Raw genomic sequence first — 12,354 nt, forward strand, 5'->3', positions numbered from 1 at the left:
CAGATGAGTGTAAATTCTAAAGGGCAAAAAACTCCATCTCAAAAAGTAAACCTATTGAAATAAATTGAGATTTTTTTGACACTGCTAAGTTGTTATATTTATTTCTTCTCTGTATCTTATAGAGTTGAAATCTTTCACAGTGCTATAAAATTTGGTTCTTTCTGGGATAACTTTAAGATTTATTTTGTGAGAAGTTTTGTTTGTACTATATATTGCATTTGGGGAGAATATATAATCTGCAACATTTGCTGTTTCTTAAATTTGAATTAATTATGTTAGGAGATATATTTTTATTATTCCATCTGTTGGGATCTCTAAGAGAAAATAAAACTGTATAAAGTCTATTAAATTATTTCTTGACAGCTTTCCTCTAATTGAAATTAAAGATTTTTTTTTTTTTTTTTTTTTTGCGGTACGCGGGCCTCTCACTGTTGTGGCCTCTCCCATTGCGGAGCACAGGCTCCGGACGCGCAGGCTCAGCGGCCATGGCTCACGGGCCTAGACGCTCCGCGGCATGTGGGATCTTCCCAGACCGGGACACGAACCCATGTCTCCTGCATCGGCAGGCGGACTGTCAACCACTGCGCCACCAGGGAAGCCCGAAATTAAAGATTTTAACAGAGGAGCCCAAATTAAAAATTTTTATTTTATGTAAATTTTTATTTAATGTAATGTGTTATTAACTACTTAACCTAGTCTACCTTATGAAAATATATATTTGTGATGAAAACATATGGTAATATAGAAGCAAAAAATAATTAACATTTTTCCTTTACTTATTCATTTTTATGTAGGGACGATTTATCTTTTTTTTCCCCTCAAATTTGATTCTAAGCTGGGAGAAAATTGTAGTTTATCGTATACTAGCATACTTCTTTTCTTAAATGTCTTTACTAAGTTTAGATAAGTCAGGTTGGGTGGTTATAAGAAAGTGAGAGTTTTTGCTTAGCAGTTGTTATTTATGTTATATGTCTTGAGTTACTAACTTATAGCTCTTTATGTCCCATTTCAAGTATTATGTTACTAATCTGTTTCTTTTTTCTGTTTTAGACTATATTCAGTGTCCATATTGCCAGAGGAGATTTAATGAAAATGCAGCTGATAGACATATAAATTTCTGTAAAGAACAGGCAGCACGTATTAGTAATAAAGGCAAATTTTCTACTGATACCAAAGGAAAATCGACTTCTCGGACACAGGTAATCATTGTGGTCATTTCTACAAATAAATGAGAAAATGACTTTAAGTTCACAGTTTTGTGTTTATTCTTTATAGCACATTTAACTACAGTTTCTCACCTGCTAAAATTTATATATTACTGTTCAGGGATTTAGTAAGAAATTTGAATGGCTAGTTGAGAACAAAATTTGAAGTGGACTTGAGTTAGTAAAGACTTAAAAATATACAGATTTAAAGAGGTATTAGGAAAAAAGGGAGAAAATTAGTTTATAATAGATGCAGCAGATTCAGAGGAAACTAGAGGGGTTAGATGAATGAGAAAATTGCAATAAAAATCCACATTTGAAAATCATGTAAGTTGTGAATGTTTCCATGTTATATATGAGTAACACATTTGAGGAAATGAAAACATGGGGTTACATCCAGACTGCTACTTTTGAACTTTTAGACAAATGACATTAATGTATGTAAGCCTTCATTTCTTCATCTGTGAAGTGGTAATCTACATAACTATAGTGAGAAGCAAATGAAATGATGTATGTGAAAGCACTTAGAGAACCATAAACCATATAAGGATTTTGTTATATTAAATTTATTTTTACACTACTGTTGTTTTTCTTTAAGCATATTGTCACATAAAAACTTTGACAATATCATACTTTTAAGCACATTTTATTTTTCACAAAGCTTTCATTTGTAAACTTTTTTTTAGTACTGTAAACTTAGCAAACAGTAAATAATCAAATCTATTTTTTTGTTACTTATGAATAAAATATTGGATTAAAAGACCACATTGCAATTGAGACCTCCTTGAGAGAATCCTCTTATTGAATTTTTGTTAATATTATTGAAAATGGAGCATATCATTATTACCATCATCATTGTGGGGAAAGAATAGCGAAGAAAACTCATTTAGAAGAATTTCCAAAACAGATGGAAAGCAATGTATATCTTTTGAACAGTTAAGAACATCAATAGGATTTTGTTTTGTTTTAAGAATAAAATAGTAGAGCAAAGGAAATACAATAGAATGTGTGTATTCCAACAGCTTGGTGCCAAATGATTTGTAAATGTAAAATCCAAGTAGTTTTTAAGTTCCCACCTTAAATTTTATCAGTTCTGATACCATGCCTAGTCATATATATTTATTTCAGTCTGACCCCATATTTTCTCATCTGTATTCATTCAGGAAGTTTTTGAGTACTTTCTTTGAACCAGACACTGTACCCGGTACTGGATCTACATTAGTAAACTAAGTAGAGTACTTTTCCTAAACACGCTTAAATGCTTCCTTGTCATATTTAGCAGCTGTAATCTGGCCTGATTACAGCCCACTTTTTGACCCTGCTCTAATCAAAATAATGATACAAACACAGTGACGATCAGGTTTTTATAGGTAAAAACAAGAAGTTCTACCGTTCAGTTAAGCTGTCATAATTCTTCAGTAGGAATTTTATCAAATTTAGGCATGGTTGTATTAAAGTAGACCCATGAAGACATAGGAAACCAAAAATATCATCTAATGTATGCTAAATTACATGTCTTGTTATTTTAAAAGAACAAATTATTTTGAAATAACTCATGCATAATTTAGATCCTGCAGTAGTCTTTCATCAGATTAGGCTAGGCTGAGTTACCTTATGAGTTTAAAGCAATACGATAAGTATTTTATGATTTAGGAATTTTCCTAATCATATTCTGATAGGAAATCATATTCTGATTTCCAAATCAGTATTCTGATTGATTCTTACCCTACTTATTCTAAAGTAATGAAGTTTTAAGTCTGGAAAGATGATATGCAATTTTTAATAAATATTTTTCTGATTATTAAAAGGATTCCTATTCTTTATGGAAAATTTGAGAACTATATATATTTTAAAAGTTATCAACATAGTTAACATTTTAAATATCTCTAAGCTGTTATTTTTTACAACATTTTTATTCAGATTTTTCTTAGAATTTTCCTGTTATTTTCTTTGTAAATTATACACATAGAAAACAAAGCATAAAACATAAATACATACATAACCACAAGAAAGTTGAGAAATACAATATTGTTAGTCTTACAAAAGCCTCCACTAGTGTTTCACTCCCAGAATGTAATGTTCTCTCACTCCTAGGCCCCAACACCCATGAAGTAGTCACTATTTTGACTTTACATATAATCAATTTTTGCCTTTTTATATAGTCTGCAGACGACATTAATATTTTTATTTACTATAGCTTTATGAATTTTTTTTAATTGAAGTATAGTGGGTTTACAATATTATATTAGTTTCAGGTATATAGCATAGTGATTCAGTATTTTTACAGATTATACTTCATTTAAATTTATTACATAATAATGGCTATATTTCCCTGTGCTGTACAATATATCCTTGTTGCTTATTTATTTTATACATAGTAGTTTGTATCTCTTAATCCCTTATGCGTATTTTGCCCCTCCCACCTTCTCTCACTCCACTGGTAACCACTAGTTTGTTCTCTGTATGTGTGAGTCTGTTTTTTTGTTATACTCACTAGTTTGTTTTTTTTAGATTCCACATGTAAGTGATATCATACAGTATTTGTCTTTCTCTGACTTCACTTACTATGATATTCTCTAGGTCCATTTATGTTGCTGCAAGTGGCAATATTTAATTCCTTTTTAATGGATGAGTAATATTTCATTGTGTATATATGTATATACCACATCTTCTTTATCCATTCATCTGTCAGTGGACATTTAGTTTGCTTCCATGTCTTGGCTATTGTAAATAGTGCTTCAGTGAACATTGGGGTGCATATATCTTTTAGAATTAGTTTTCATCTTTTCCAGATATATGCCCAGGAGTGGAATTGCAGGATCACATGGTAACTCTATTTTTAGTTTTTTAAGGAACCTCCATACTGTTCTCCATAGTGGCTCTACCAATTTACATTCCCACCAACAGCGTAGGAGGTTTCCTTTTTCTCCACTCTCTCCAGCATTTATTATTTTTGACTTTTAGCCATTCTGACTGGAGTGAGGTGATACCTCACTGTAGTTTTGGTTTGCAGTTCTCTGATAATTAGCTGTGTTGAGCATTTTTTCATGTGTCTGTTGGCCATCTCTGTCTTCTTTGGAAAAATGTCTATTTAGGTCTTCTGCCCATTTATTTATTTATTTATTTATTTATTTTTTGCGGTACGTGGGCCTCTCACTGTTGTGGCCTCTCCCATCGCAGAGCACAGGCTCTGGACACGCAGGCTCAGTGTCCACCGCTCACGGGCCTAGCTACTCCATGGCATGTGGGATCTTCCCAGACCAGGGCACGAATCCGTGTCCCCTGCATCAGCAGGCAGGCTCTCAACCACTGTGCCACCAGGGAAGCGCTCTTCTGCCCATTTTTTAGTTGGGTTGTTTGTTTTCTTCATGTTGAGTTGTATGAGCTGTTTATAAATTTTGGATATTAATCCCTTATCAGTCACATCATTTGCAAATGATTTTCTCCCACTCAGTAGGTAGTCTTTTTGTTTTGTCAGTGGTTTCCCTTGGCGGTGCAAAAGCTCTTAGGTTTAATTAGGTCCCATTCACTTATTTTTTCATTTATTTCCTTTGCCTTAGTAGGCATATCTAAAAAAAATATTGCTATGCCTTATGTCAAAGAGTGTTCTGCCTGTTTTCTAGGAATTTTATGTTTTCTGGTCTTACATTTAGGTCCTTAATCCATCCTGAGTTTATCTTTGTATATAGTTTGAGGAAATGTTATAATCATTCTTTTATATGTAGCCTTCCAGTTTTCTCAGCACCACTTAATTAAACAGACTGTCTTTTCTCCCTTGTATATTCTTTTTTTTGTTGTTGTTGCGGTATGCAGGCCTCTCACTGTTGTGGCCTCTCCCGTTGCGGAGCACAGGGTCCGGATGCGCAGGCTCAGTGGCCATGGCTCATGGGCCTAGCCGCTCTGCGGCATGTGGGATCTTCCCGGACCAGGGCACGAACCCGCGTCCCCCGCATCGGCAGGCGGACTCTCAACCACTGCACCACCAGGGAAGCCCTCCCTTGTATATTCTTGCTTCCCTGTTGTAGATTAATTGACCATAGGTGCATGGGTTTATTTCTGGGCTCTCTATTCTGTTCCATTGAGCTAGGTGTCTTATTTTTGTGCCAGTACCATACTATTTTGATTATTGTAGCTTTATATTATAGTCTGAAGGCGGGGAGCATGATACCTCTGGCTTTGTTCTTAGCTTTATAAATCTTGGTATCTGGTAGAACTTTTTCTCCTACCTTCTGTTTTTTAAGGTAGTTTTAGCTAATTTTTGTCCTTTGCATTTTCACATAAATTTGAAATTATCTTTTTAACGTCATTGCACACATGTGCACATACATACTCACCTGTATTCGATTTTTGATTAGGATTGCATTGAATCAGCTGGGATTGAGTTTATATCTTCACTGTCTTGGGTTTTCCCATACTCAATATTATCAGTCTTTTTCATTTTAGCTGTTGTAGTGAGTGTATGGTGGTGTATTGTTGTGATTTTAATTTACATTTCTTTGAAAACCAATAGTTTTAGTATCATTTTGTGTTCTTTTTTTTTTTTTGCGGTACACGGGCCTCTCACTGCTGTGGCCTCTCCTGCTGTGGAGCAGAGGCTCCGGCCGCGCAGGCTCAGGGGCCATGGCTCATGGGCCCAGCCGCTCCACAGCACGTGGGATCTTCCCAGACCGGGGCACAAACCCGTGTCCCTGCATCGGCAGGCGGACTCTCAACCACTGCGCCACCAGGGAAGCCCTCATTTTGTGTTCTTATTGGTCATTTGTGTTTTCTGTGAAGTATCTGGAAGGTTTTTCTGGTCCTTTTTTAGGTTCTCTTATTGAATAAAAGCATGTGTTAAATATTCTCAGTCTTTTCTCAAATGTGTATTAACAATATTTTTTTCCCTTCTGTGTCTTGGCTTTTTTTTTTTAAGGATGGCTTTTGAAAAGCAAAAGCTTAAAACTTTGATAAAGTCTAATTTATAAATTATTTCTTTTATGATATTTTTTTCTTCTTGGTTCTAAGGAATCTTTACCCTTACCAAGCTTGCAAAGATTTTTCTCCTTTATCTTCTAGAAATTTTATAGTTTTAGCTCTTACATTTAGATCTGTGGATTATTTCAAGCTAATATTTGTATGATGTGAAGTAAAGGGCAATTGTTAATTTTTTTCTATATGGATAATCTGTTGTTTCGGCACCATTTGTTGAAAAGACTTCTTTACCCAATGAATTGGCCTAAGTACCTTGTTTGATCATTAGTTGAATGTATATTTTTAGTTCTATTTCAGGACATACTGTTCTGTTCCATTCATCTGTATGTCTGTTCTTTTATCAATACCACACTATTGCCATACTAAATATTATACCATATAAGCCGTAAAATCATGTAGTCTAAATTCTTCAACTTGTTTTTTCTTTTTAAAATTACTTTGGTTATTCTAGGTTGTTTACATTTTATATAAATTTTTTTGTTTTGCTAATTTCTACAAAAGTCTACTAGTGCTTGATTGGAATTGCATTAAATATATAAATCATTTGGGGAAAGTTAACATCTTAATATTGAATTGTCCAGTCCATGAATTTGTTATATTTCTTGCTTATTTAGGTGTTCTTTTTTTAATTGAATATAATTGATGTAGAACATTATATTAGTTTCAGGTGTACAACCTAATGACTCAATATTTGTTTATATTACAAAGTGATCACCACAATAAGTCTAGTTAACATCCATCATCATACATGATTACCTAATTTTTTTTCTTATGATGAAAACCAAAATTTATTTCAAGAGTGTTTTCCTTATCTTGTTTGATCTTGACGTTGTTTCTAATCTTGCACCCTACTATTTTGTTAAATTCACTTATTAATTATAATAGCTTACTGTAGATATCATAGGGTTTTTCTATGTACACAATCATGTCATCTGTAAATAAGGACAGTTTTACTACCTCCTCTTCAATCTCTATGCCTTTTTCTCCCTGTAATAATTTATTACACTAGCTAGAATTTTCAGTCCAGTGTTGAGTAAAAGTTGTGAAAGAGAGTTGCTTTCTTCCTGTTCTTAGGTGAAAACCATTCAGTTTTTCACCATTGAGTACGATATTGCTGTGGATTTTTGTTGATGCCCTTTGTCAGGCTGAGAAAGTTCTCTTCTAATTGCTGAGAGTTCTTTTTTAAACCAAGAATGCATTTTGCATTCTGTCAAACGCTGTTTATCTATTGAAATACCATAGTTTTTCTGTTACTCTGTTAATGTGATGAATTGCACTTATTTATTTTCAGATAAACCAACTTTGCATTCCATGAATAAATTCTATTTTGTTATGAATTATTGCTCTTTCTATAAATTATTGGATTTGATACGCTAAAATTTAGAATTATTGCCTCTATACTTGTGAGAAATATTGGTGTGTAGTTCTCTTCGTTTGATGTTTTTAGCTGGTCTTGGTATCAGGGTAATGCTAGCCTCATATAGATTTACAGTTATTTCCTCCTCCATTTCCTGAAAGAGCTTGTAAATTCTTTTTTTGTAGACTTTTACAGTAATGGTATTATTCCTATTGTGTATGTTTGCTAAAATTCACCAGTGAAGCCATCTAGGTATGGGTTTTTCTTTTTCTCAGAGCTTTTCATCTACATCATTTTCTTGGGTAGATACAAAGCTGTTCAGATTTTCATTTCTTCTTGGTGTCAGTTTGGGCAATTTGTATCTCTTAAGTAATTTGTGTAATTGGATTTATTGACCTAAGGTGTTACCTTCTTAATCTAGAAATATGTTGTTATATCCTCTTTTTCATTCCTAATACAGGTATTTTGTATTCTCTTTTTTTCCCCTCTGGTTAGTTTCTTTCCCTTGATTATTCTGTTTAGAGATTTATTGATTTCATTATATCTTTTCAGAGAAACAGCTTTTGGTTTTATTGCTCTAGCATTGCTTTAGTTACATCTCAAAAATCTGAATGTGTTTTTTTTCTTATTCAGTTCAAAACATTTTTTTTTTTTAAATATTTATTTATTTATTTTTAGCTGTGTTGGGTCTCCGTTTCTGTGCAAGGGCTTTCTCTAGTTGCGGCAAGCGGGGGCCACTCTTCATCGCGTTGCACGGGCCTCTCACTATCACGGCCTCTCTTGTTGTGGAGCACAGGCTCCAGATGCGCAGGCTCAGTAGTTGTGGCTCACAAGCCTAGTTCCTCCGCGGCATGTGGGATCTTCCCAGACCAGGGCTCAAACCCATGTCCCCTGCATTGGCAGGCAGACAACCACTGCGCCACCAGGGAAGCCCAGTTCAAAACATTTTTAAATTTGTGACTTCTTTTACTCAAAGTCTAGTCAAATATGAGTCATTTACTTCCAGATACAGTCATCCCTTGGTATCTTTGGAGGACTGGTTCCAGGCACCCCACCCCACGCTCCCTGCCCCACCAAGGATAAGTCCCTAATGTAAAATTGCATAGTGTTTGCATATAACCTATATCCTTCCCACATATTTTAATCAGATCATCTCTAGATTACCTATAATATCTAATACAATGTAAATGCTATGTAAATAGTTGTAAATACAGTATAAATGATATGTAAATAGTTGTGTGCATGTGGCAAATTCAAGTTTTGCTTTTTGGAACTTGTTGGAATTTTTTTTGACCTGTGGTTAGTTGAATCCATGGATTCGGAACCTGTAAATGTGGAACCAGTGGATATAGAACCCGTGGATACAGAGGGCCAACTGTGTTTGGAGCTATTCTAGATGTTTTGTTGTTGTTGTTTTAATTCTGTTCTGGTCTGAGAATATACTTGGTAAGATTTTTATCTTATTGGGATTTGTTTAATTGCCTAGCACGTGGTCTCTTAATGAATGTTCTGTGGCATATGAAAAGCAGAGTGTATTCTGCAGTTGTTGGGTATAAAGTTTTATAAATGTCAGTCAGGTAAGGTGGCTGGTAGCTTCATTCAGATCTTCCATGTTCTTTTTATTCCATCAGTTACTAAGAGAAATGTGTTAAAATCTTTATGATTGTGAGCTTTTCTATCTCTCATTAATTTTGCCAGTTTTTGCTTCAAGTATTTTGAATTTCTCTTATTAAATGTGTTTTATATTTACAAATGTTATATCTTCTGTATTTATTGATTCTTTTATCATATAGAGTGTCCTTTTTTGTCTTTAATGACATTCCTTGTGTTGAAATTTGTTTCATCGATAACATAGCTGTTTCAGCTTAATTATCCTAATTTTCCTTCTATTCTTTAACTTAAATTTGTAGATTTGCATCTTCTGTAGACAGCCTATAGTTTTCTTTAATCCATCTGACAACCTCAACCTGTTTGTTGAAGTGTTTTGGCATTTACACTTAATGTAATCATTGATATGTTTGTGTTTAGGTCTGCTATGTTGCTATTTTCTATTTTGTCTTTCTTTATTTTTGTTTTTATTCCTCTGTTACTTCTTCCTTGCCTCTCTTGTTTTAGTAGAAGACATTTTATTTTCTCTATTGGCTTTCTAGCCATAAGTCTCTGTATTTTTTAAAATTGTTACTCTAGGAATAACAGAATGCATCTTTAACTTAACCCTGTCTATTGATACGTTTATATACCTCTCACCCATCTTAGTGCTGTGGTTGTATATATGTAAAACTCTGTAGGCATTATAAAGCCATCAATACTCTTGATGCGTATTGTTATAAGTGTTATATTTACTGCTTTAAAATCTGTCTTTTAAAGAAATTAGGAGAAAATAATATGTGAACATATATTTATACGTATATAGGCACACACACTGTGTATATATTTATGCATACATGTATATACTCTGTATTTTATATTTACTCACATATTATAATTTCCAGACCTCTTCATTTCTTTTTATAAATCTTTGTTGCCATATTTAGTCATTTTCCTTCAGCCCGAGTAAGTTTCTTTAGCCTTCTAATAGTACAGATCTGCTGGCAATGAATTCTCTGTTTTTGGTTATCTGAAAAAATGCGTATATTTTACCTTCATTTCTCTGTTGAGATTCCCTATATTGTTCATTCACTGTTACCATATTTCCCTTTAATTCTTGTGTATATGTTCCTTTACTTTTTGAGCATATTTATAATAACTGTTTTGAAATTCTTAATTACAAAGTCTTACACACCTGTGCCCACTTGAATTCAGTTTCTGTTGACTTTTTTTGCTGAATATGGGTCATGCTTTCCTGTATTCATTTTCCTTTTCTTGTCTCCCCTTTCCCCTTCCCTTCCGCTTCCCTTCTCTTTCTTGTTTCCTGAAATTAAGCCCAGAGATACACAGTTTCCAGAAGGACTGCTTTTGGATGATTTCCAATCTCTTAAAATCCTTTTTTTAAATCTATAGGAGGATTATATCTGTATCTATAAGGAGGATTATAGATTATCTATAGGAGGATTATACAGCTGCTTCATTTCTCCACCATTGAATTTGTAATCTGTTATTTTTAATTTCTTCTTCTAATTTTCTATGTTACTTTCTATAGTTTCTAATTCCCTGTTGATATTTTCAAAGTTGTCTTTTATATCTTTGAATGTAGTAAGCATAATTTTTTTACGTTATGTGTCTGATAATTGTTACATCATGTGACCTTTATGGATATGTTCTTGCTTTCTTTTTTCATTTGTGGTTCCTTATGTCATTATGTTTGTAATTATTATCGACCATTTTCTGCTGTTGCCCTTAAAATGTTATTCTCGAGGATTAATCTTGTGAAGTGCCTTTTTCAGAGAAAATTTGTACTTGTTTATTCCAGGTATCTACCAGTCTGGAGACACATTAAATTAAATTACTGGCTTTAGTTTGCTGTACCATCTAGTAATGCATAATCATAAAGCAAATCCATGTGATGGCCAGACCCTGTTACAATCTCACATGGTGTTGGCCTGGCAGTTCTTTTTCCTCTCATCTGACATTCAGTGCTTTTAAAATGATTTTTTATACTTTCCTGAGCATTAAAAATTTTTTAGTTGAAGGGTTGGTACAAATAGTACCTTTTACCATTTTATCAGAAATGAACGTCCTCCACGTTCTTTAAGTTTTTTCCAGTTTCAATAAAAAGTCTTCGTAAATATAAATATGTTACACAATTTATTAGATTTGTGATCTGTATAAAAACACAGGAAATAATCACCTAACAAATACTTATATGACGAATGAAATATGTATTGAGTATAACTATAAAATCAGAGTTTGTTCTTTTGATCATTAAAGTAAATTTATACAAAATGGTTGCTAGCTAGAGTCATCCTGAAAGCCTACCAGTAGAATTTCAGCTTGATGTTGTAGAATAGATAAAATACAGGTCAGTAAGGAAGGAGTCATATTATCTAGGTCAGGGGAACAGCAAGTTACTGAGAGACAGATGAATATGTTTTAAACAAGAGGCATTCAGAGTAGTATGAGGATTCAGTAAGGAAACTAACGTGACTAGTTTTGGTTGAAAGTAATAGGAAATATTATAGGAGATAGATAAAGTTGGGCTAGGTTCTGGTCATCTCAGATCTGACCAAAAAATTGAGTAAAATAGTAGGAGGTCTCTACGGAGGGGAAAAACAAAGCACCTTTTGAAAGGAATATTCTGCCTTTTTCTGTTTGTAAGCCATTAATTAATAATAGTAATTCCTAATATGTGATTAAAAATTTCTAGTACCAGTATATAATGCTGCCAGGGCCCTTCCTGCCTAAAATTTGACCTCTCAATGTGTAATATGCTATACCAGTATCTTTTATTAATGCTAATCATTTTCCTCTGTTTTTGGTAATTAGCACAGTATGAGTGGGTCACCAATCCTGTTTCTTAATCCAATTTTATTGACCCTATTTTTAGTAGACATGCCTCTAATATTTTGACAAATCTTTGTTAGGTCTTTTTTTCCATATTGTTAGTTTTAAAATCTTGCCTAATGTCTTCATTAGCATTGGTATTTTAGTAGGAGAGACTGACACTAACTAGAAATACCCCTTAGGTTTTCAAAGAAACAGTATATTTATATGGCTCATCTCCAGAGTCTCCTAGTCATTTGTTCATTTGACAGACAGTTATCGAAGGCTTTCTAGTTGCCAAGTGCTTAAGAAATTGCAGTTTCTGGCATTATACTGCCAAATGTCCATGTTACTTGTGTGTGTGTGTGTGTGTGTGTGTGTGTGTGTGTGTGTGTGTGTGTG

At 33.7% G+C, this 12,354-nt stretch overlaps 1 protein-coding gene across 1 annotated transcript in view; it reads left to right on the plus strand.

Annotated features, from left to right (window-relative positions):
- ZC2HC1A (zinc finger C2HC-type containing 1A) overlaps positions 1–12,354 on the plus strand; it is a 57,889-nt gene that overhangs the window by 23,004 nt on the left and 22,531 nt on the right. The window contains exon 5 of the mRNA XM_024751631.1: positions 1,051–1,199. Coding sequence (XP_024607399.1) covers positions 1,051–1,199 — 149 coding nt within the window. The remainder of the gene's footprint in view (positions 1–1,050; positions 1,200–12,354) is intronic.

This window comes from Neophocaena asiaeorientalis, unplaced genomic scaffold, assembly GCF_003031525.2.
Source record: "Neophocaena asiaeorientalis asiaeorientalis breed wild unplaced genomic scaffold, Neophocaena_asiaeorientalis_V1.1 scaffold596, whole genome shotgun sequence".
NCBI classification, from domain to species: Eukaryota; Metazoa; Chordata; class Mammalia; order Artiodactyla; family Phocoenidae; genus Neophocaena; species Neophocaena asiaeorientalis.